A 27,411-nucleotide genomic window follows, 5' to 3' on the forward strand; every position below is an offset into this window, starting at 1 on the left:
AAATGAGTCCAGTTTTGACAAATAGGTGGCTCACATATCGAGAAAATTAAGGTCTGATCTATACTTGGCAGCAGTTTAAAAAAAAAATTCTTACCAGCACCTTCTAAAGCTGCAATTAATACCAACTACTTCAAATCCTCACATATCTACATCTCCATCTATACTCCGCAAGCCACCCAACGGTGTGTGTCGGAGGGCACTTTACCTGCCACTGTCATTACCTCATGATATGCAGGATGTATCAAAATTAATAGCATAAGAACATACAGCTGAAAGTACACAATACTAGATGTAAAACAGTCTCAGTAAACATAGGTTGCAAATGAACCGTTTGTGAGATAAGTGCGACTTTGTGGTTACCAGCCACCACTGATGTGATTATGTGTAAAGGCTGCATGTCAGTCCATGGTTCTTTGTTTACATTTGAGACATGAATGGATACAACTGTACAGTACACAGTCAGAGTGCCACTTGCGTCAGTTGTTTGTGGAGTGACAGGAGTATGTGGACATGCATTTCATGTATGGCACAGCCAACAGCAATGCACGGGAAGGTGCATGTTTGTACCAAGAAGCATACACTGCCCAAAGGAAGCCCAAGAGTTCTACATTTACAAAGGTACATCAATCCCTCTGAGAAGCTGGGAACTTTGCACATGCACACCTCAGTTTAGTAGTGCATATCTGAAAGAGAGAATACTGGAGTAATGTGTAATACACAGTCAATACCTGATTTTCTCTCTGGAGGGCATGGATTACACCTGTGCTTGAAGATGTGGTGCTGGAAACAGTTGAACATTCTCCAAGAATCTTGACAAGGAGACTTGCCACAAAAATTCTTGGAATGAGTCACAGCAGTGTTTGGAGAATGCATCACAGTGCAATTTACCTATACCGTTCAGTGTATTAGTGATGAGGACTTTGGTCCAAGATGACCATTCTGTTAGTGGATGCAACAAAAGCTGTATGCAACTCTATTTTTGACAATAACATTTTATTTACAGATGAAGCAGGGTTCATTCTCAATGGTGTGTTTAATTATCATGATTCTCACATCTGGAGTCATCTAGGCTCCAACCCACTTGCTGTGCATAAGTCTCCACATCAGTGACTTTTCTCAATGAATGTGTGGCCAGGAGTACTAGGTGATTTGTCTTATTGGGCTGTACATGTTACCAAACAAACTCAATGGATGGAATTACCTTTGGTTTCTGTAGTGTCATCTTGCTTGAGGATGTTCCTCTAGAGCAATGCCAGAGGATCTTTACATGTATGATGGAGTGCTGGCACATTTTGCTGCTATGGTGAGAGGACATCTAACACACCAATCTGGCCAAAGATAGATTGGGTGAGAAGACATGCACTGTAATCAAATTGCATGCATATGGAGTATCATCCCAGTTGTGTGACTGGATTTGTGATTTCCTCTCAGAGAGAGGTCACAGTTTGTAGTGATAGATGGTAAATAATCGAGTAGAACAGAAGTGATATTTGGTGTTCCGCAAGGTAGTGTCATAGGCCCTATGCTGTTCCTGATTTTATGTAAATGATCTGGGTGATAATCTGAGCAGCCCCCTTAGATTTATTGCAGATGACTCTGTAATTTACCATCTAGTACAATCATCAGATGATCAATTCCAGTTACAAAATGATCTAGAGAGAATTTCTGTATGGTGCAAAAAGTGGCGATTGGCACTAAACAAAGAAAAGTGCGAGTTCATCCACATAGGTACTAAAAGAAACCCGATAAATTTTGGGTATATGATAAATTGCACAAATCTAAGGGCTGTCAATTCGACTAAATACCTAGGCATTACAATTATGAGCAATTTAAATTGGACAGACCACATGGATAATATTGTGGAGAAGGCGAAACAAAGACTGCGCTTTGTTGGCAGAACACTTAGAAGATGTGACAAACCCACTAAGGAGACAGTCTACATTACACTTGTCCGTCCTCTGCTGGAATATTGCTGCGCGGTGTGGGATCTTTACCAGGTAGGATTGACGGAGGTCATCGAAAAAGTGCAAAGAAGGGCAGCTCGTTTCATGTTATCATGCAATAGGGGTTGGAGTGTCACTGATATGATACACGAGTTGGGGTAGCAGTCACTGAAAGACAGGTGGTTTTCTTTGCGGCGAGATCTATTGAAGAAATTTCAATCACCAACTTTCTCTTCTGAATGGGAAAATATTTTGTTGCCATCCACCTACATAGGGAGAAATGATCATCATAATAAAATAAGAGAAATCAGAGCTCAAACAGAAAGATTTAGGTGTTCCTTTTTCCCACGCGCCTTTCAAGAGTGGAATGGTAGAGTAGTAGTATGAAAATGGTTCGATGAACCCTCTACCAGGCACATAAGTGTGAATTGCAGAGTAACTATGTAGATGTAGATAACCACATCCAAAACCCATGGATTTTCGTGTTTGGGGCCACTTTAAAGGTGCAGTGTATGCCACTTCACACACACACACACACACACACACACACACACACACACACACACACACACACACAAAAGAACTGGAGCAGAGGCTTGTCAATGGTTGCCAAGAATTTCAAAATGATCCAGGAGTGTCTGAAAGGATTTGAAACCTATTGTGGTGATGGGTACATGCCTGCGTTCAGGTACAAGGATGATTGAACACATCCTTTAACTATGAGTACAGTCACATGACTATTGTCATGTTAATTCAGAACACCTGCACTTCTACCTAAGTATCTCTAATAATTTTTCTTAATGTTGTACAGTGTTTTTACCTTTTCCTAACTCAGATTACAATTACACAGAATCAAGTCAGTGGTGGCTGGGAACCACAAAGTCGCAACTATCTCACAAACATTTCAGTTGTGGACCTAGATTTACTGAGACTTTTTTTGCTTCTAGTATCATGTACTTTCAACTGTATGCATTACGCCATGAATCATGATACATCCTGTAATAAATATTTACATGAAATAAACAATCAAATACCTTGCCAATACATAAGTCCACAGTTATTTTCCCCTAAGATGTCATTGAAGCAAGAGAGAGTGGAACAGTAATAAAATGACACAACAATATTAGTAACATGAGTGTACTAAGAACACAGGAAAAAACAAGGAAGGATATAAATAAAACCTTAGAGAGATTAAAAAGTCAAGAAAATGGTGGTAAATATATTAAAAGCAACAGCAAATCCCAGATTTAACTGAAATGTAATAAAATAAAAACGTGACAAACAGTTCCTTGAGCCAGTGAGGCACCCTGAAAGATTAAAAGAAAATAAATACATAAAATAAAACACAACAGGTACTGAATAAACAGCTGACTCAGCAATAAGAACAGAAACAGTGCTGCAACAATTAAAAAAGATACTGGTAAAATTGACACCAAATCTCAGAATATTTAAGAAACCATAGGTGAAAAGAGCCCTCAACTCAAATAAACTGATTAACCTAGAAGTCTTCTAACCTCCTCTAGCTCCATATTCTGCTGCATGTAGTCAGTATTCTTTTCTTCAAGGATTTTGATTTGTCTCCTAAGATCACCAACTTCCTCCAATCGTTTCTTATATGACTCTATTGTAGCTTCATATTTTCCAACCATATCTGCTGTTTCTCGCAAGATGTCAACTTCATCTTTCAGGTGTTGTGCTTCATCAGCCATTTTCTGCAAGTCCTCAATCTTTGCTTGCATCTCAAGATGCTCTTTTTCTTGCAATTCTACTTTTGCTCTAAAATCATCTCGTGCTAAAATTATAAGAAAAATAATATTTAAAGAAACTAGTATTTGAGACTTATTTATTTATTTACAACAATTACACAATGAGCTCTATTCAATCACTACTAAAATGCTGTTAAATACATTTCTCACATTATTTGCAACAGTAAAATTCTACTCAGGACATGTCATTTTTACAGGAATAGTAAATTAATTTGTCAATGTGATTAAAGACTGCTAGTAATAACTTGACTAAGCATAGCTATGGTAGCCATGGGGTAGATGAATAGAAAATGTGAAAGTGAAAGAAAATACTGTATTCCCTGTAATGATGGAGCTACTATTGCCCTTATAAAGGCAACAGGTACTAGGTTTCTTCTCTTAAGCAGAAAACATCAAAAACTAAAACTTTTATACACCAGCAGTTTGTAAAATTAACAAATACTAAAGTAAGTTGAATATTCAGCTGATCATCAGAAGCATGTTATTTTCAATCCAATAATACTATAGCAAGGCAGAATATTAATGGAGACAAGAAGGGAGAGAAAATAATGTGAATAAATGGTGGAAGAAGTAAAACTGGTGTGATTAAAAGCTTAAGAACATTCTCAAATATTCAAAAACAATACCTGGGGGAAAAATTTGACCTCAAATGCTAGTAAGCAAATGAAATTGAATGAGTCAAAAACAATGATACAAAATCTGTAAATCTTCAAAGATAAGAGAAAATAACCATGGATGTAAAAAGTGCTCCAGTAGGACAAGGATGGGGAAGGAAATCAACCTTGTCTTTTTCAAAAGCACCAATCCAGTAGGTGCCAAAATAGATTTAGGGAAACAACAGAATGAACACACACACACACACACACACACACACACACACACACTGTTGTCTCCTGGCATGGCAGCCTTACTGGGGTGAATAGTTATCGTAGGTCGGGCAGTAGGTAGGAAAAACTGAAAGAGTGTGATGTGGGGAGAGGGAGGAGGAACATGACAATCTGAATCTAGGAATGATTATGCTGGTGTGGAACATAGTGGGAAGGAGAAGGATAAACAGGTATAGAAAGAGATAAGGAGAAAAGGAGAGGACAATACAAGTGAGTACAATTCATGAACATGCATGCTGGGGAATGGGTTGAGGTAAACCACATTATGTCGAGTACTATACTCCATACAAGCACAGTCCAGTTGATCCTCGGCCACAGTGGATGTGGCCATTCACCCATATGGATAGTTTGTTTATGTAAAATCCTTTGCAGTGTGTTTCAGTGTCGTCACAACAAAACTAGTGTATGCTGTGGTTACTGTCAAGCTAGGACCTGTATTTGATAGGGTTCTCCTGTTCCCGCCCATTCCATCCATAGACATTAACCAGCCTCACACTGCCCCTGCTCATTTTACACTTTACTTGCTCACTTGGTATGTGGATATAAAGTGACTCTTGTACTTAAGTTTTCCAAATGGATATGGTCCATGTGGCAGGAGAAGCCTAGGCAGATCTGGATATGAATAGGTTTGATGAGCAGTGGAACACAATTTTGGGAGACAGGAGGGGAAATGTTAGAAAGGAGAATATTCTTCATATGAAGGCGCAAACAACCAGTTGTTATTTTTTAATGAGGCTGGGGAATTGGAAGAGGGGAGGTGGATAACTGAGTGTCAAAATGGAACTCTTAGTGGCTACTCAACAAGACTGCAAGGATTGTTAGGTGTTTCCTTGTTTTCTCAGTCTCTGTTGGTCCCTGTTGTTCCCCAGTTTGCATCCCATCTCTTGTCCCCAACCATTCCATCTGTAAGACATCCACCAGCCTCACAATGTACCTGCCCATTTTATACTTTACTCGCTCACTTGTATCTTCATTTTCCTAATTCCTTAACTGTTTCTCTTACTCCACATTCTCCATTTTTCCCCTCCAACTAGTGGCCCCCTATCCTGCTCACTACCTTGAGTGGCTTCAGTGAACACAGAATACCTCTTTCTTTTTGCTTAGAATGCCAACGTAAATGAATAATTTATGTACCTGAAGAATAAGTTCATATAACAAAAGTACAACCACAGCATGAGTATTTTACTACAGTTACAAACGTTTGATACAACTCAGTTAGTTCAACAATTTTTTTTTCCTCACAATGCATCAACTTTGAGGCTGGCAAACCACAGCAAATCTGAATAATTCCTAATATTGTTACCGTTTGGATTCCATGTCAAAGGGCTCATCCTCCCGTGTCAGAATAGATCGGCCAAATTCTTAGCGGGAATTAAATTTCATTCATATAATTATCTCAAGTGATATGGTTCATCCAAGTGAACTATAATCAACAGATCAGGCATGGTGGCATAGTGATTAAGACACCAGACTCCACGTTCAGAAGTGGCAGAGTTCCTCTTCCAACTATTCAGATTAGGATATTGGTGGTTCCCCTAAATTGTGTAAGGTGAATGCCAAGATGATTTCATTGAAAATGACAGGGCTGATTTCCTTCGCCATCCTATTCCTACCTGACTTCGTAATCAGTGTCTAATGATTTCACTGCAGATGCAATGCAGAACCCTAATCTTTCTACATTTTTAATCAATATATGAACCATAATGCAGTGGAATTTCAAGCATTTGTTATAACCAACAACTGAAAGAAATGACAAAGTAAGCTCTTCTGGATCATGCAGATTCTAGAGAAAAAATGTGTTACAACATATACTTACATGTTTCCAACTTAAATATTTCTTCCTTCAGGGCATCAACCTGTTTACGCAATTCTTTGCACTTGTGACCTGAAGCGGCCATGGGGCCTTCCAACATTTCAAACTCTCGCAACCTCTCATGTAACCTTTTGTTTTCATTTAATACACTTGCTTTTTCCTCTTGCAGTAATGTAACCTGTAAACCACAGAGTTGAAATAATGAGAGCATACTATTGCAACGTAAAACACAATTTCAACAGAGAGCACCAGACGTAATTTGTAATGAAGAAAATGGAATACTTTTACTTGAAACCTCACAAACAATACCATGATTTATATGGAAGTGTGTAATGTGACACCTTACCAAAATACACTGAAAGTACAGGATGATTATAATTAAAGCTCCAGTCAAAAAAAGGGCTCTGAATGATGAATGATGTCAAATTGGAATAGAATAGAATATTATCAAAGAAGAGTAGGGAAACATTACGGAGAAGAAGAAAAATTAACATTAACTAGTGCTGTAAGTGGCACAATATGAAAAATAAAAGATGTGGTGTACATAGCTGTTCCTTCGTTTACATCTGAGATGCTCAGCACTATTGTCTCAATGCAGGATCACATGCTCTTGGTAATGCTTTCTTACAAGTACGGTGACTGTGCGTCAGTAGCTCCGCAGAACTTCAGGGGACTCAGGGATAATGAAGAAAAAAAAAATCATTTGTCCTATGTCTACCAAGGGTCTGGAGAAAATGATACTGAATTTCAAAAAGACATGTTTTCTTTTGAAGTGCACTGTGGCAGAGAGAGGAAAACAAATGCTCTGACTTCAGTAGAAGATGTGGCCACAACAATGCATGGGGGCGGTCTAGTTATAGTGTGCAAACATGCAGTGCAAGGGAAATAGCCTGAATTTTGGACACATCTCTGAGCATGGTTCATAAAATTCTATGAAACATCCTGCATCGCTATCCATACAATGTAACTTATGGTCAGTGGTTGTTCATGCTGACCTGCCAGTAAGACAAATGTTTGCTTCAGAATTCCTCGCCCACATGGAAGTGGATAATGAATGGGCATGAAACATTTTGGACAGAGGAAACCCATTTCCATATCCAAGTACATTTCAATACACAGAACTGCACAATATGGGCAACAGAAAATCTACTCACACATCAAATGGTATCACCTCATTCTGCAAAGGTAACTTTGTGGCACAGGTTGATGGCATCATTTATCATAGGGCCATATTTTTTTTTAAGAGATTGGTCCCGCAGGTCCTGTTGCCTGTACGGTAACTGGTAAATGTTATGAGAGTCTTTTGTGCACCAACATCATTCCAACCCTTCCACAATGTGGATGTCTGTGTAGGATCATTTTTATGCAAGATGGCACTCCTCTGCACACTGCACAGCCACTGAATCAGGTGCAGCAGAAACATTTTGGAAATGCTAGGATTATCAGCTGTCATTTCCCCACAGCCTGGCCATCCAGATCCTCTGATCTTACTCCGTGTGACTTCTGGCTGTGGAGCTATCCAAAAGATGCTGTGTTCAGTGCTCCAGTTATAAATGTAGCTGAAATGAATACACATACTGTGTAATGGATTATGAATGTGACACCTGAGACACTCCAATCTGTTGTTCAACATGCTGTTTCTCAACTTCAACTTGATGCAGAAAACAGTGTGGGTGGCATATTGAGTAGATCTTGCATGTGTATCATAACAATTAAAAACTGATCTCATTGTTGCTCTTTATGCTGTTTCTGCCCTCAAGACGATTAAAAACCAATTTTTTCCCATCCTATGTGGTACGACCTTGCTGTTGTTGGATGTGCCTACCATACTAACAGTCCCACAACTGTTGAATGCCAGACTTGAAAGGTTATGCACATTGTACAGTATGGTTATTTTAACATTCAACTTACACCATAGCCACCATATTGGGATTCATTTCTTATTTATAGCTGAACCTTTTTACGTTTTGATGCCTACAGCACCATACAGTGGTATAACTTTTGTTAAATTTTTGTTCATTTCCATAATGTTTCCCTGTTCTTCGATAACATTCTGTTCAAATTTGATCACATTTCAAGCAGTGGTTCTTTTTTTACATTGTTTTGAAACTGCAACTAATTATAATCACCTGTATATTAAAAAATGCCTTCAGTCAGTAATATTTGCATTTTTTTACACTACACTATGCAAGAAAATTAATGTAGCTACCTAGATACACTTGAATGTGGGCCCACAGGATCTGAAATGCATTGTGTTATACTGTCTCATAAAACACAAATATTACTGACTGAAGATGTTTAACATATTTTAGTGTATTCAATATAGCCACGTCCACAAATACAAGACATGGCTGAAATTATACCTTCCCTAAATTTCTAATGGCATGGTACATAATTTACAATATACTCCCAACAAGATAGTAATGCTCTGAATAATAATCTTCAAGTTCTCTTGCAGCAGAAAGTTGATACAGAGATCTTGAGGTAAGAGCCAATGCTAGAATTCAGCCAGCACAGTAAATGAACATGTTATGTGGCAATGACTTGGTGAAAAGCTGTAATAAAGACTTCTTGAAAGTATCATCCTCTTCCTGCCAACTTTAGCTTTTCCACAGCTGTTTTACAATTGTCTACTGCAAAGAACAGTAATAAGGACGCCTTGAAAGTATCATCCTCTTTCTGCCAACTGTAGCTTTTCCACAGCTGTTTTACAATTGTCTGCTGCCAAGAATAATGACACTTGGTGAACTCTGTACATCTATATGCATTACCTCAAAATAAAAATATTCTCAGCACTATCACAGAGATCACGATCTGAGAACATACCTGGGACTGATCTCCTGTGATCACTCAATAACAATGTGAACAAACTGAAGATAGTTTTCCCAGTGACATTCTTCGATAAATGTTTCTCAGCTTTCTTGCTACGCCTGATTTGTTTGCATACTCCAGCTTCAAATGATTTCCTCTGTCATCATCATAGGGAGTTAAATGCCATAGGCCATGTCTTACTTTTATATTTAGTTTAAAGCTTGAGTGTACACACAAATCTGATGGTACAAATAAACCAAGGGACATTTAACATAACATAGTTTCTTCATAAAATAGTATGCTTGCTACACAACTGAATCATATTTTTAAGTGAGAGCTTCTTTCACAACAAGCTGGAAGTTAAAATTACAAATAACGGCTCTTGAATGAAATACAGAATGAACTAAGGACAGATGCATAATGAAAGTCAACAGTCCCACATTTACACTGGATGGTGTGACAGAAATGCATAAGTGCAAGAATACCTACAAAATTCAGAATTACTATGATGAAAAGTACACTCTGACTACTGGTTGAAAATTTTCCAACACAATTACAAAATAATCATGAAATATGACTGGTTTCAGGTGCTAAAGGCAATCATCCTCAGATCTCGTAACTGCATAAGGTATATGTAGTTTCCATATACAGGGTGGTCAGAAACAGTCTGAAAAGCTTGTAAGGGTGTTGCACAGTATGTTGTACTGATAAATAATTGTTAAGGAAAAATAACTGCACATGTTTCTGAGTTAATTAGTGTTATGTCCTAGCCAGTAATGCCACCCGAGCCCGCTGCCAAAAGGTTGGCAGCATCAAAGTCCGGACGCCGTCCGCATAAGCAGCGCCAGCGAGACAGCAAATCGCCGCAAGTCTGCGCGCGCCACCGCTGGCTTCTGGCTTCTTAAGCGCTGGAGTCGCGAGCGCTAGGACAGTTCTGTATTCGCCGCTCAGTTTGTATACTCGCCACCGAATTGTGTACTTGCTAGTCAGTTGTGTGTTCATCGCGGCAGAGTTGTTGTTTGTCGTCAGCCGACGCTGACCTAGCCGCTCCGACTCGAACTAGACAGATTTCTGTAGACACCGAGTTCACTATTGTGTTTCTGTATCTTCATCAATAAAGATAAGTACCGACTTTTATTTAATCAGAGTGTTTGGGGTTTCATCTTTCTGTTTACTGTTCCAGCGGACCGGTCGGCCCGCTATTAAAAGTGTGGCGGTGACTTCGTAAGCCATTTCTACAGACAAGTGTTTGTCGCTATGAACACCGCCACAAAACTGGCGACGAGGTCTTCCGAACTCGTGTGCAGGGCTGCTTCAACTTGTTCTTGTTATACTAATTATAGCGATAAACTTTTGGGGGCTGGTTTAATTTGTGTTCACTATGTCTGCCGAATTACAACAGTTGATCTTGTTACAGAGTCAGCAAATACAAAGTCTGGTGGAAGCAATCGCCAAACAAGCGGCTAATCCTCCAACACAAAAGGAACAAGCACAGGCAGCACAACAGTTCCGGGCTTTTGATGAATCCAGAGAAGAATGGCGAGAATATTTCGCGCAGTTGCAGGCGCACATGACAGTCTACAAAATAACAGGTACTGAGCGGCAGCTTTATTTAATTTCCACTGCAGGCGTGGAAGTCTATCGACTACTTTGTAAGTTGTTCCCGGAATCCCAGCCAGAAGCTTTAGACTATGACGTTGTTGTTAACAAGCTTGCTGAGTATTTCGTGTCGCGAGTTCATGTGGCCGCAGCCAGATTCAAGTTCTTCAGATTAAAGAAACTGCCACATCAATCTAATAAACAGTGGTTAACAGATTTACGGGGCCTCACCCGTCAGTGTGTGTGGAGCTTCCTACAGTGATGTCATGTTACGGGACGCTATTACTCCAAACATTGCAGATTCTCGTATTCGTGCTGCTATCTTAAAGTTGCCTGACCCATCATTAGAGACTGTGATGAACATCATTGAAGCCCAAGATACTTATGACTATGCTGAGTGTGAGTTAGATCAGCCGTGTATTTCTCAAATTGCCTGTGCTAAGCAAGTTATGTCACGCCCGCGGCCCCACCGGCAGAGTCAGACTGTAAACACTAGCCGGCCGCGCCATGTTAAACACATTCGTCCGCCGCGTGTGCAAAATGATAGAGTTAAGTCTTGCCCTAAGTGTGTTCTTGCTCATCCTCGTGAACGTTGCCCGTTGAGAAATGCGGGTTGTCACATTTGTCAAAGGAAAGGACACATCCAGACTGTTTGTTTGCGTAAACGCAAGAACAATTCTAGTGCTGCCCAGCCCATGGATATTCATGTTCTTCAAAGCCAGCCCGCCCAGAAGGTCGCGTTTAAAGACTCTTCCACGGTTCGTGTGGGTAATAAACTTGTTCGCAATAAGCCACCCACCCAGCCCTCTGCTATGCGACCCAAGCGTAATTCAAAAGCTGTAAACAGTAATGTACAGACTGCAAGTGAAGCGGGAGTTGTTGTTCCAGTCGCCCAACCCACGAGTTGTCGTAAGCAGCGAACACGCGCTAAACGCGCTGATTTTGTGTCTTCCGCCTCCGCTGCACCGATCCAGAGACAGTGTAAGAAACTATTTGTGAAGCTACGCATCCAGGATAAGACCTTCAATTTTCAATTAGACACTGGTGCGTCTGTGACTCTCATAAATAGTGCTACGTATGCGGCTATCGGCCGCCCTAAACTTTCAGCGGCAAAACATTCTTTGGCTACTTATAGTGGAGAACAAATTCCTGTGTTAGGTGTATGTAGCGTGCCAGCCACATTCCGTGGCAATACAAAAACAGTTTCATTCACAGTGCTCCGCGCTACAGACAGTGTAAACATTTTCGGATTAGACTGTTTTGACTTGTTTGGCCTGTCTATCCAAGACAATGTGTTGCAAATTAATTCTGTTGTTGTTCCTCAAGACAACATAACCGATTTGTGTAAACGATACAGTGACATATTTAAAGACGAACTAGGTTGTGCTGCGAACTTTGCCGCTCATATTACGTTAAAGGATAATGCTCAGCCTCGATTTTGTCGTGCTCGTCCAGTGCCTCACGCCCTCCGGGCACCTGTAGAAGATGAACTTCGTCGTTGGCAAAACAACGGTGTTATTCAACCCGTTTCAGCGAGCCAGTGGGCTTCTCCCTTAGTTATTATAAAGAAACCGTCTAGGAAGTTACGTTTGTGTGCTGATTTTAAGTCGACAGTTAATCCTCAGACTGTCATTGATTCTTTTCCTTTGCCTAGGCCGGACGAGCTGATGGATAAGTTAGGGGAAGCTCGTTTCTTTTCCAAAATTGATCTCCGTGAAGCATATTTGCAATTGCCCCTCGACGAGCAATCACAACAGTATTTTGTCATAAACACGTCGTTGGGGTTGTTCCATTTTCTGCGTTTGCCTTTTGGTTGTGCGTCAGCTCCAGCTGTTTTTCAGCGTTTTTTGTCACAACTTCTGGCTAATGTGCCATCGTGTTGCAACTATTTAGACGATATTGTTGTGTCCGGTCGGACGCCTGCTGAACATTTCCGTAATTTGGAGTGTTTGTTTAAAGTGTTGTCTCAGGCAGGCCTACGTTGCAACATCGATAAATGTTCATTTTTCCTTACGCAGATGGAGTATCTGGGACATGTTATTAATGCTCAAGGCATTCATCCCTCCCAGTCACATTTAGCAGCTATTCGTGCTTTGCCCGCCCCTCGCAATCTGCATGAATTGCAAGCAGTTCTTGGCAAATTGACATATTATATTAGGTTTATACCTAATGCATCACAGATTGCTGCACCGTTGCATCGTCTCCGCCGTAAGAATGTTCCGTTTGTGTGGTCAGCTGATTGCCAATCAGCCTTTCAGCAGCTTAAAGAGGCTTTATTGAATGATCGTTGTCTGGTCCATTACGACCCTAACAAGCCTCTGGTGTTAGCTTGTGATGCCTCTTCTTTCGGCCTCGGTGCTATGTTGTCTCACCGAGTCGGTAACACCGAACGTCCTATTGCGTTCGCATCTAAATTGCTCAACAAAGCTCAGTGTAATTATAGCCAATTGGACAAGGAAGCGTTGGCTATTGTGTTCGGTGTCACAAAATTCCATCACTACCTCTATGGTAGACCATTCTATTTAGTAACAGATCACAAGCCCCTGACGTCACTGTTTCATCCGTCTAAACCAGTTCCTCAGCGGACAGCTCAAAGACTACAACGTTGGGCTCTTTTGTTATCACAATACCAGTATGAGATACTGTATCGCCCTACAGCTCAGCATGCAAACGCTGACGCGCTTTCTAGATTGCCGATTGCTGCGGATGATGTCTTCGATTCCTCCGAAGACTCTTGCCATCAGATTGACGCCGATGAGCATCAATCCCTCCGGGATTTTCCGATTGATTATCGTCAGGTGGCACGTGAGACAGCTACGGATCCTCATCTGAGTTTACTATTACGTTTTGTTCAACGTGGTTGGCCGTCCAAGGCAAAGGACATATCAGATCCTGTGGTTCGTCGCTATTATCCGCAACGTCACCTGTTGTCTGTTTCGCACGGAGTTTTGCTGTTACGCACCGAGAATGACCAGCTTCGTGTAGTGGTTCCCCAAGTGCTCCAATCCAAGGTCCTCGACTTGTGGCATCAAGGTCATTGGGGAGTGGTCCGCACCAAGCAGCTTGCCCGCCGTCATTGTACATGGATCGGCATTGATAAGCAGATTACGCAGATGTCTACAGATTGTTCGACGTGTGCAGAACACAAAGCTGCTCTGCCTCAACGCTATTTTCAGTGGGCACGCCCTGCCGGTCCCTGGCAGCGAGTACATATTGATTTCGCTGGTCCATATTGGAATTCTCGTTGGCTCATCGTGATCGATGCATTTAGTAATTTTCCGTTTGTTGTGCCCATGCAGTCTACAACGTCTGCACAAACTATACAGGCGTTGACTTCAATTTTTTGTATTGAGGGTCTTCCAGAAGTTTTAGTGTCTGACAATGGTCCACAATTTACCTCTGCTGAATTTGAAAGTTTTTGTTCTGCCAATGGCATTCGCCATGTTCTTACTCCGCCGTTCCACCCTCAATCGAATGGTGCAGCAGAACGTTTTGTACGCACATTCAAGGATCATATGGACCGCCTTCGTGCTACGCACTCTCGTCAGCAGGCCCTCATCACGTTCCTGTCGTCGTACCGGACCACGCCACGCGACGGCCCTTCGCCTGCGGAGCTTCTCCACGGCCGTCGTCATCGCACCCTACTACGGTTGTTGCACCCCCCGGATCGACCCGCCGCTTCTGAGCATCGCACGCGTTTTCAGCGCAATGACGCCGTTTTTTTCAGAGTTTATCACGGTCGCCGTCGTTGGGAACGTGGTACCGTGATAGGTGTCCAGGGTCGCGGTTTTTATACTGTTCAAGGTGCTACTGGGGTGCACAGGAGGCATCAGAACCAGTTGCGCCGCGCTGGCCGCCCGGATTCTGCCGCTCGTTCTTTGTCCACAGATTTGGTCCGCGGCGGGCTCCAGCCGCGCCTTCCGACTTCGCTGCCGCCCACGGGGCAGCAGCAGCAGCCGTCGCCGCTACCACGCCGACAGCCCGTCCCTCCCGCGCAGCTTCCTCCGGGAGCGCCCCAGGTGGTCGCTCCGGCGCCTGCGGTCCCTCTTCAGTCGCCACCGCCTTCGGAGCTGATGGACGTCGACCCCTCAGCCGGGCCGCCTTCCCAAGCGGTGGCTGTGCAGCCTGTCCTGCAGCCGCTTTCCTTGGGCACTCCCAAGGAGTCTGACACCACAGCGCCTTGTCAGGCGTCCACTCAGCAGCCGTCGACGCAGCGTCAGGAGACGCTGCCTCTCTTCGTGGGTCCCGCTGCCCCGTCGCGTCCAGTACCAGAAGCTGCGCCCGTGGTCACAGGCGTGCACCCTGACCTCGGTTTTCAGTCGGTGTTTCCCGAGGCCCCACGCAGCCAATGCTGGGGTGCGGACCGGGGACTGCCACCGACAACAGTCTCCGCCCCGGTCTCTTCTGCTACGCCTGCGGCCAGACCCCTCCCCCGCAGTCGACGCTCGCCACGTCATTACTCAACGACGGTGCGGCGATTTGGGGGGGGAGGAGTGTTATGTCCTAGCCAGTAATGCCACCCGAGCCCGCTGCCAAAAGGTTGGCAGCATCAAAGTCCGGACGCCGTCCGCATAAGCAGCGCCAGCGAGACAGCAAATCGCCGCAAGTCTGCGCGCGCCACCGCTGGCTTCTGGCTTCTTAAGCGCTGGAGTCGCGAGCGCTAGGACAGTTCTGTATTCGCCGCTCAGTTTGTATACTCGCCACCGAATTGTGTACTTGCTAGTCAGTTGTGTGTTCATCGCGGCAGAGTTGTTGTTTGTCGTCAGCCGACGCTGACCTAGCCGCTCCGACTCGAACTAGACAGATTTCTGTAGACACCGAGTTCACTATTGTGTTTCTGTATCTTCATCAATAAAGATAAGTACCGACTTTTATTTAATCAGAGTGTTTGGGGTTTCATCTTTCTGTTTACTGTTCCAGCGGACCGGTCGGCCCGCTATTAAAAGTGTGGCGGTGACTTCGTAAGCCATTTCTACAGCCAAGTGTTTGTCGCTACGAACACCGCCACAAAAATTAGCATTTAAGTTAGCAAATCAGGCCACTGCATGCACAAATTCAAGTGGCCCACCAGATACAATTTGTGTCAGCTGTTTTGCACAAGACTGCTCAGCCCTTGGCTCAGGTTCAATGTTTACAACAATCTAATGTCCAATTTTTGTATCGCTCTCTTGTTTGGTTTTAGGAAACCAAACAAAGAATACATTTTGTGAGACAGTCTCTGGTGGGCTGCTTGAATTTGCATGCACAATGGCCTGAATGGCTAACTTCAATGCTAATTAACTTGAAAAGGATAACATACTGATTTTTTTCCTTAACAATTACTTAACAGCACAACTTATCATGCAAAAACTATTACAGGCTTTTCAGACTGTTTCTGGCCACCCTGTGTGTATTGCTTACATGATAATGAGATGTGAGAATGGCAGCACTGAGCATATGGAACCACATATATTTCATGAATATTTTGTGAATGTTTTGGACAGTAAATAAATGCTCAGAAAAATCTTTGTTGGTGCTGAATGGTAGGCACCTGAATAAACAGAAATGTGAACTAGAATAATTCCACCAAAACTGCGAGGATAGGTCAGCTTCCACCAAAACTGTAAGGATAGGTAGCTTGGGTAGCTCAGTTTGTAGATCAGTTGCCCACAAAAGATAAAGGTCTGATTCAAGTTTCCATCCAGCACACACTTTTAACCTGCAAAGAAGTTAGATACAATTGTACACTTTGTTGCAGTGTAAAAAATGCATTCTGGAAACAGTCCCTCAGGATGTTTCTAAGCCATGCCTCTACAGTATCCTTTCTTGCAGTGGTGCTAGTGCCACAAGTTTCACAGGAGAACTTCTGTGAAGCTTGGAAGGTAGGCGAAGAGGTACTGGTGAAAGTAAAGCTGTGAGGACGGGTTGTGAGGTATGCTAGGGTGGCTCAGTTGATACAGCACTTGTCCACAAAAGGAATAGGTCCAGGGTTTGAGTCTCAGTCTGGGACAGTTTTAATTTGGCAGCAAGTTTCAACTAGTGACATATTTCATGTGTCTGACTATATAAAAGTACACATTATCTCAGGCCAACATAATTTGGAGAAGGAAAGTCCAGGGAAATTTTTTTAAAAATTCAGTGGGTTGGACAGAAAGATATTTAGTCAGTCTGGAGACTAAAATGATTGATCATTTTGAAAATAATTTATTGTCCAACATAATCACACTAATTTCAAATAAAATGACCAGTTTTGGCCAGCACTGGCCATCCTCAGATCATAAAATATATGCTGCGATTGAACCACAAAACTGGCCATTACATTTGAAATTAGTGTGACTGTGTCAGACAATAAATTATTCGTAATGGGCTGGGCTGGACATGATTTTCGTGATATAAAAGGGAAAGTTTCTGGTCCTTGTCTGAATACATTTTATTTCTTCTTGTTGTTGTGGCCTTTAGTTCAAAGACTGGTTTGATGCAGCTCTCCATGCTACTCTATCCTGCGCACACCTCTTCCTCTCCGAGTAACTACTGCAATTTAAATCCCTCTGAATCTGCTTCCTGTATTCATCTCTTAGTCTCCCTCTAAGATTTTTACCCCTCACACTTCTCTCCAGTACTAAATTGGTGATCCCTTGGTACCTTGGAACATGTCCTACCAATTGGTTCCTTCTTTTAGTCAGGTTGTACCACAAATTTCTCTCCTCCCCAATTCTGTTCAATACCTCCTCATTAGTTACTGATCTACTCATCTAATCTTCAGCATTCTTCTGTAGCACCACATTTCAAAAGCTTCTATTTTCTTCTTGTCTAAACTGCTTACCATCCATGTTTCACTTTCATACATGGCTACACTCCATACAAATGCTTTCAGAAAAGATTTCCTGACACTTAAATCTACTATAATCGATGTTAACAAATTTCCCTTATTCAGAAAAAACACTCCTGTCCCATTCCACCCAAGTTGCAAATTTTGTTTAATGAACTGGTTTGTATTTCCAAACACTGACAGGTATTCTGCTGGCTGGCATTCTTTCAGTGCGGTGCATCCATTTTTCCATACAGGCACAAATTCATTACAGCACCAGTACTAAAATCATTTTAGTTCTTTACAAATATGTTCGTTGTGGAATCTGTTTAATGTTGTGCAACCTTGACTACACTTCTGCTGCTTTTACTCTATATTTTATCTAATATCCCAATGCCCATACCTTGCTTCCATATATTTTCCTTCCATACATTCCTTGCCAGGAAACCCTAGTCCTTGAAGGTGATGTGTTGTACAGTGGAGTGATATCCTGCATAAATACACAAAAATTTTCCACTCAAATTCCAGAAGCTGCTTCAGAAATATAGTGCTCAACCCTGACACCATAAATTATAAATCACATCATGATGGAAAAAATTACAATTTGGTGATGTGATCCTTGGAAGTTTATCACTTGGACATCTACTGGAGGTATCAATACTGGTTAAGTGTCAACACAGTCTGACCCTTACTTAGCTTAACAAAAGTAGCAGTTACGATTGGTGCCTATTATTTTTCAGGTTTTGGCAATTATAACAACTCAAAAAGTCATAAAACATGATAAATGTGTTCCCAGGAGCTCACTGAACAGCACATAATATGTACGAGATACCCTCAGTGTGATTAATAGGGATACATTTCTGGGTCCACTCATGACAATGATTCCACTATTTGTCACAGTATTCAGCATATTTATTGAGATAAAGTACTAACCAGAACAAATGATGTAGCTCATAGTAAATACTTTCTTTTGAAATTTAGTATTAAATGTAAGCTAGGACATAAAAACTGCATTTGGAATGTATTAAAAATTTGTGCCAATTTTCCTTGGGGACATACAATGACAGAAAAAGACAACAAAAAAAATCACAACATCAAGAAAGATGAGGCCTATTTAAATTTCACACCTATCACATAAGAGTGGTGCTAGTAGCACCATTATGATGATGCAAATCAGATTTGCTTTACATACGCTCTGTAATGGTCATGAGCATTAGTTATCTTTGAGATAGGAAGTGGTGAGTTGATGTTTGTCAAGAATGCCTATAAGGTGACGAAGACGCCATTTTCAACAACTCATTGAGTTTGAAGGAGGTCATGTAATTGGGCTAAAAGAGGCAGGATGTACTTTCTGTGACACTGACGAAAGACTTGGCAGGAATGTGGCCACTGTATATGACTGCTGGCAGTGGTGGTCACAAGAATGTATAGTTGCAAGAAGACCAGGCCCCTGACAGCCATGTGCCATACCAAGAGGCAAGACCATCATGTTCAGCGTATGGCTCTGATGCATCATACAACATCTGAAACAGCAATCTGAGCAGCAGTTGGCACCATAGTGACACAACAAACCGTTAAAAATTGGTTATTTCACAAACAGTTCCAAGCCAGATGCCCTGTAGCATGCATCCCACTGACCCCACACCATCGCTATTTGTGACTTCAGTGGTGTCAAGCGAGAGCACATTACAGGGCAGGGTGGAGAGGTCTGTTATGTTTTCTGATGAAAGATGGTCCTACTTTAGTGCCAGTGATGGCGTTGTGTTGGTTAGAATGAGGCCAGTTGAGGGTCCACAGCCAACCTGTTTGCATGCTAGGCACACTGGACCTGCACCTGGAGTTATGGTCGGGATGCGATTTCGTATGACAGCACGAAGACTGTGGTGTTATTCCATGCACACTTACTGCAAGTTTGCATGTGAATCTCGTGATTTGACCTGTTGTGCTGCCATTCATGAACACCATTCCAGCAGGTGTTGTCCAATAGGATAACACTCGCCCACATACCGCTGTTATAACCCAACATACTCCACAGAGTGCTGGCACGTTGCCTTGGCCTGCTTCATCCCCATATCTGTTTCCAATCGAGCACATATGTGACATCATCAGATAACTGCTCCAGAGTCATCCATAAACAGCATTAACCAAGCCTGTATTGCCTGACCATGTGCAACAGGCATGAAACTCCATCCCATAAACTTGACAACCGGCACCTGTACAACACATTGCATGCATGTTTGGATTCAACATTCTGGTGGTTACACAAAATATTAATGTACTAGCATTTCACATTTGCAATGGCTTATCTCACACTCACATTAAGCTGTGATCCTGCAATGTTAATCAGTTAAGTATGTTATCTAAATGCATTCCTGAAATTTCTCTACTCTACATTAATTATTTTTTTGCATCATGATTTTTTTCCTGACAGTGTAGAAGCAACATGTAAATTATAAAATTAAAGATGTAATCAAGTTTTGTAGAAGACTGTATTGTGAAATGATAATTACAACAAGATATCTAGCAAGTTCCACAAAAAGCAAACTGAAGTTTTTGCTTGTTTTCAGAAAACATACCTCTGGCTAAGTCTTCCAAAGTCATCAGTTTTATTTTCTCTCTGTGAGTGTTTACTAAACACAAACTGGCTACTGACTAAATGTGATCATAAGCCATGTTTCCACTCAGTCAAAGGTGTTAAATGATCTTGCAGCAGTGCAAAGTGTTGGGTGGAACAGTCATATTCATAAAACAAACTGAACCCTTTTAGCAGAAGGAAAAATGTAGTTTTGTAAGGAGACACTGTAGCCTTTTCCTTGCTTCTCTATAGAGTACACACCAGCTTTTGCTTTCCACTTCAAGCTTTTCAGTATCATAAAATTTGGGCAGTTTGTTAACAATTTTCATAGGAATATTATCATGCAGAAGTTCTTGGCAACTGATTGTCAGTTCACAGAAAATCAGATATATTTTCTACTTCCATGAAAATCTCAGAAAATTTGTCATTTTATTTGATTTTGTGCTTGGGAAAAATGTCAAAGAGCCTGGTTTTACATAAAGCACAAAAAGCATCCTTCATACTGTCTGCATTGAACAGTGTGGCACTGTCATGTTTCATTTGCTAACTCTCTATTTGTTAGCTGCATTGGAGTACAGCAACATTAAGGCTAACAAATATATTTTTATAATTATCATCTCAGATACACCAGAGTGAACAATGAAGCATGTTTCCTGGCAAGTGAAATAGCAAAGTGGGTGGTTTTCACAAACAGTCTGGAGATAATCCAATTTTTATCAAAGAAGGGAAGATAAGCATTTAATATCTTGTTCACAATAAAGCCATCAGAGGTGTAGCACGAGCTCATATTGGAAAGGATGGTGAATGAAGTTGGCTGTACCCTTTTCAAAGTAACGAGCTTGGCATTCGCTTTATGTGATTTATGAGAAACCTACTTCTGGATGGCTGCACAAGGATTTGAATTGCCACCTCTTTGAAAGATTGTATTGTCTTGCACTATGCACTTCACTTGGTAATTCTGACCAAAAACTGAATCAAAATCAACATACAAAATACTTTTCAACAGTCTTGATGGCTAAAATAAGAACTGATAACTTATTTTAGTGATTAATAGCACCTACAGATCCATTATTACAATTTTTTAAAAATCGTTTAATGTTTTCAGGGATTCTGATATTCATCTCATGTGTCCCACTATGTACACTAAATTGATTGTGTACTTCTCACTTCCCTATTACACTGACTGACAAAAAAGTGAAGCACACAGAAGACATGGTCAGATAACAATGTAACTTCTATAGACAAACAGCACTGGTGAGTATGTAAATAATTAGGAGACTTGCAATTTTCTGTTACAAGTAGAATAGAACAAAAAGTGTATTAGTATTGTTTATGTTGTTATCAGGCCTGGTAGGGTAAATAAGGAGTGTGAACTGTCAGATGTGTCATCCAGCACCATTAAGCGTAGTCTAGCAGAAGCCAAACTAGGAATTTACCATTCCACGCATAGGCTACCATCAAAAACACAACACGAACAGCTGCATTTGGGGTGGTGCCATAAATGGGAAGCATGGACTTCTGACAAATGGTGTCGCATTGTGTTCATCAATGAATTACTGTTCTGCACTTTCTTGAATGTCTGTTGTCAGCAAGTAAGGTGGTGACCTCAGGAAAGATCCCATTCTTCCAATGTTTTGGAGAGGCACAGCATGGTTAGTCCTGGCTTCACAGTGTGGGGAGCCATCGGACACAACTTCAGGTCAAAGCTAGTAGTGTTTGATGGAATTTTGATGGCACAATGGTACTTCACAGACATCCTGCTTCCTCAGGTGTGATAGTATCTTGGTGCCAGTTTTCAATAGGATGATGCTCATACACACATGGCACATGGCTCTATAAATTGTTTGCATGTTGTTGAGATACTTCTGTGGTCAACAAGATACCTAGATCTGTACCCAGTTCTTAAAAAGTCTATTTTTTTGTGCAAATATAATATTTTTTTAAATGAAAAAATGCCTGTTGACATTAACAAACTAAAAATAGTATAAATCAGAATGTCAGTGGTGCTTGTTGCAGGAGTCTAGTGCAAGGCATTTACGAGACATCATATTCTGAAAAGCTTCCACACCAAAAGTGGTTTGTGCCATTCAACCTACGTAGTTGTTCGGTACAATGGTGTTATGTTTGCTTACAGTGTTCTTGTGTGTTACTTGAGTGCACTGCAACTTACTAGTCAGTTATGGTGCAACAGTCTAAGTAGTAGTTTGATTGTATTTACCAATGCAGAAAAAGCTGCCACATGCGCATGGTGCATGGGGAGTGTAGGAAGAGTGCAGTTCATTCCCGTATGGTGTACATGCCAAGATATCCCAATAGACATCAACCATCTCAGCAATTATTTATCAACCTCTTCAACCAGTTACGTGAAAGTGGTAGCATAGCACCTAGACAAGTGATGATAGAAGAGGGGGAAATTACAGTTCTCCTGCTGTTGCAGTTGATCCACTCGTTAGCTCCCACATGATCACACGAGCAAGTGGCATGAGTCAGGGAAATGTACTACGCATTTGCCATTGATATAGGTTCTGTCCCTATCACATTTCTCTCCATCAAGAGCTGCATGGAAATTATTATAAGAATCATGTTAATTTATGTATATGGGCATTACGACAGGATATTCCAGATGTATCACGTATCTTGTTTAGTGATGAAGCCACATTTACCAGATTTGCCAGATAAACCACTGAAACGTGTGCTATTGGTCTGTTGGCAATCCCCGTTGGCTTTGTGAGGTGCAACGTCAGCATCCGTGGAGTGTATACATGTGGTGTGGGATAGAGAACCATCAGCTTGTAGGCCCATGTTTCACATACGGAACCCTGAACATGCACATGTATCGCAGTCTCCTAACAGACTATCTTCCACGGATGCTAAAAGATGTTCCTCTGCAGACTAGGAGCAATCTGTGGTACCAACACGATGGCTGTCTAATCCTTAGAGCATGAAGTACTACAGCATGTTTTCATGAATTATTTCCAAATTGCTGGATTGGACACAGATGACCTGTACCTTGGCCAGACCATTCCCCACATATGACGCCTAAACTTTTTTATGTGGGGAACGGTGAGAGATGCTGTTTACAAGGACATACCAACTACATCCAATGATATACAATGATATATTACTGCAGTCTGCTTGGACATCTCTGCTGATATTGTAGCAAATGTGCAGCAGTCATTCCATAGCAGAGTGGAAGTGGGAATTGCCGCTGCTGGTGGTAATTTTGAACACAATCTGTGATGTTGAACTGTCTTGTTACTGGTCAGAATCCACGTAACTAGTGTATGCACTTGTGTTCTTTAAGGTGTGCTTCTAAATGTGTTGTAAAAATGTTGGTGATAGAAAATATGATATCTCGTAAATGACACGCACTAGAATCCTGTAACAAACAGAGAAGGGCAGCACAAATGGTGAAAATTTGGTTTGATCCATGGGAAAGTGTCACAGAGATACTGAAGGAACTGAACTGGAAGACTCCTGAAGATATATGTACACTATCCCAAGAAAGTCTATTAACAAAGTTCCAAGAACCAGTTTTATATGATGACTCTAGGAGTATACTACAATCCCCTATGCATCACTTACACAGGAATCATGAGGGTAAGATTAGAATAAGTACTGCACCCACAGAGGCATTCAAACAATCATTCTTCCCAGGATACATACATGAATGGATCAGGAAGAGACCCTACTAACTGGTACAGTGGGACGTACCCTCTGCCATGCACCTCAGAGAGCGTAGATGTAGGAAAACCACAGACATTCTCATTTATCCCGCTTCTAGTTTGTCAATGTCAATAGGCATTGTCCCATTCAAAAAAGTGTGTGTTTGCACAAAAAATACAGCTTCTAAGTATCATTACAATCTGTTTATTGCCTGACTGTCTTACAATATGAGCCCCTGACTACCAACCAATTCTGTGAAAACCGCACTTCTCATTTCCACAGTAATTGCGGTACTAGTTTCAGGTGATTCACCCTGTATATGAGATAGACACACACAAAGTAGAAAAATGCTATCACATTTTCATAAAAATATTACATCTGGAGATTCTGATATGACAACAGAGAGAAATGAGAACATTATTACACAAATGAGGCATAAATGTTTGGTCAAGATAGAAATGGAAAGTAAAATATATGTATACAATGATTATTTGTTTGGGGAAAGGTGACTGTATTGTAAAAATGATTGTGGCTATGTTTTCAGTAATGGAGATGAATGGAAACTAAACAAATAAATCTATTTCCAACTTCACTATCATATGATTAATGGACAGGTGTTACAACCACAAAAATGATTGAAGGAATGCAGCTGAACCTCATTAAGAAATTCACTTGAGAACATGATTAGTTCTGAAATTACAAAATCACTCTTCACATTTTACCTGTTGTATTGGCTGAAATCCATATCAATTGTAATTTAATACACACTGCTGCAGAGGCAGAAATAATCTCATGTACATTAATACATAAAACATTTCATGTGTAATACAGAAAACTATTATAAGTGTAGATGGAACTTTTGTACATACCAGACTACACTAAATGAATAGTTATGTCCATCATTCGACATAGCTAATGTTAGAAGATCTCCAGAGCACTGATATCTGTCTGACAAGCAAAGAAACTCATGTGTAAGCCTATTTTCTACAGATAAACCAGGAAATTTCTCTGGGATTGCATCAGTGCCTATTGTTGGTATTAGAGCTCTGTGTGTGTGTGTGTGTGTGTGTGTGTGTGTGTGTTCAGTTTTACAAAACATTAAAGAGGGTGTTTGCTCAAACATTTCTATTATTTTTATAACTATCCACATAGCACAAAACAGGAAAAATCGAGGGCCACATTAAAGTACTTACTTATTTAAAAGCTACTCATTTTAAATTAACCTCCTACTCAGATTTCTACAAACAAGTAATTGATTTCTAGCATGTGGAAATAATAAGAAATCAGTGTCACATTCAGTTACCTGCATGTCAAGTTCATGGCACCTTTGAGCCATTTGGTCACGAGCCTCAGCAGCCACCTCTAGAGCTAAAGCTAGCCTTTGAGCTTCTGCCTCTAGTTCAACTCCGGCAACGGGACCAAAACTTGCCTGGCTAGCAGACTCAAGCTCTTGAATGGACTGCATTATTACCTGTTGCACTGATTCCTCCAACATCATTATCTTGGTTATATATTCTGGAAAAAAAAATGTGTAGCTTTTCACACACAAAGCCTCAAAAGATGCACAACTCTTAAACACATCACTACAAATAACTGAAAATTTTACACTTCATGGCAAGTTAGTAAATGAAGTTTGCAGGTGTTACCCAATCTAGGCACTATGGAATTAACAGTGTCCTTCTTAAAATACACACACAAGGACTACTCTCTATTAAAAATTACTCACTGATAATTTTGGCAGTAAGTTGGACATTTCACAGGATCTTAAATCTCATGCCATTCATCTTATATCTTTTAAAACAGAGGACAAGTCCACAGGTAAACTGGCCTCTGTCCTCTACTCAGAATACCAGACCCAATCAGTCAAAACATGCTGTATTATAATATGTACATATGAATGCCACAAGCACCACATAATAGGAAGAGGATTGGGGATCATCACCTTATAGTAAGAAGCCTTGTACATCAAACTGTCACCTATCCATACACAAGGGAGAAGGCTTTCATCTCATATGAGAGGCTCAAAGCAGGAATGCCAGAGCAAATTTATTGTCTATCACTTCCAGCCATTCTGCTCCTCTCATCAATGTTTATATTTCACTAACAAGGTGTGTATTATTGATGGGGTGAATACTGAGCCACAAGGATTTTAAGATCGTTTTCTTTGATGGAACACCATCACATTCATTTTCCTGAATACCAATGAGCTCTAAATCAGCACACTAGATGTTCTGCATTATTTTATCTTCTTCTTATACGTGCTGTACAAATAGGAGGGCAATAAGGAAGATGGAGCAGATGAGGAACTTTGCAGTCCAAACATTTATCACATGTTCCAGTGCCCTACAAATTATGGTTTGTCAGTATCCCAAGAAGAATGCAACACTACTGCACACACACTTATTGGAGATAACTGAGAGGGCTGTGTGGTCCTAAGCCATAAGCAATCGCATCTACACAATCTATTTGGTATCTTGGTGTCTATTACAAACAATAGCAAAGTACCCCAGCACTGTGATGTGTAAAGAAAGTTAGCATGGGTCCACAAGGGATGGATTTAAATAATTTGCACTGAGTTCTCTTCAACTAGAACAAGATTTGTCTGAAACCTGATGATCATTGTAGAAGACTGTGGGAATGGCCGGATACCCATGCATGTCTCAGAGAAGCAGTCCCACAAGTTTAGCAGTCATTTTTAGAGTTGGTATCAGGTATTCATGTTGATGGATGTGGTGCAAAACATTTCTTTAGCAATTTACCCAGTGTACAAGCATGAAATGTGGATTTCGGACAACAGATTTTGCACCAATGCAGTTTGTGCCATAAAGATTTGACACTGCACCATTTTGTTGTGTCACCAACAAGTGACAGAGGCGCACAAGTGATAAACTGGAAAAGTGTGTGCACAGTGTTGTGTTGTTGTGTTCAACATGTCGAAATTTATACCAAACAAAGAGCCTCTGCTGACAGCATTAATTTTTTGTTTTCATTAGAGAAAATTTACTTTGAGAAGCTTATGGTGAACGTGCTCCATGGCAAGATACATGTGAATGATGGTTTCAGTGTTTTAAAAATGGTGATTTCGATGTTGCAAACAAGGAATGTGGAAAACCGCCAAAAAAATACAAAGATGTGGAATTGGAAGCATTGTTGAATGAAGATGATTTGCAAACACAAAAACAACTCACCAAGAAGTTGGGCATTAGTCAAAAAGCTGTTTTCAATTGGCTACGATGAGAGGAGAAAGATTCAGAAGACCGACAGATGGGTACCACATGAGTTGAACGACAGGTAAAATTGACCACAAGAACAAATTGCTTTGGCATGGTCTATTATGATCTGTTAAAACCTGGGGACACAGTTAATACTAACCATTACCAACAACTGACTGACCTGAAGCATTAACTGCTCAAAAAAAAAGGCCACAATACCAAAAGAGGCAACACAAAGTTACTTTTCTTCATGACAATGCTCCTTTACATACGGCAAAACCAGTTCTCAACATGTTGGAAGCACTTGGCTAGGAAGTTCTACCTGATGTGGCTTACTCACCAGACTTGGCTC

General features: G+C 41.1%; 1 protein-coding gene across 1 annotated transcript in view; it reads right to left on the minus strand.

Moving 5' to 3' along the window:
• Positions 1-27,411, minus strand: part of LOC124722119 (protein Hook homolog 3-like) — a 209,422-nt gene that overhangs the window by 63,918 nt on the left and 118,093 nt on the right. Inside the window, exons 6-8 of the mRNA XM_047247325.1 lie at positions 25,151-25,362; positions 6,413-6,587; positions 3,458-3,735 (exon numbers count right to left, since the gene is read on the minus strand). Coding sequence (XP_047103281.1) covers positions 3,458-3,735; positions 6,413-6,587; positions 25,151-25,362 — 665 coding nt within the window. The remainder of the gene's footprint in view (positions 1-3,457; positions 3,736-6,412; positions 6,588-25,150; positions 25,363-27,411) is intronic.

The sequence above is a fragment of the Schistocerca piceifrons genome, chromosome X (assembly GCF_021461385.2).
Source record: "Schistocerca piceifrons isolate TAMUIC-IGC-003096 chromosome X, iqSchPice1.1, whole genome shotgun sequence".
NCBI classification, from domain to species: domain Eukaryota; kingdom Metazoa; phylum Arthropoda; class Insecta; order Orthoptera; family Acrididae; genus Schistocerca; species Schistocerca piceifrons.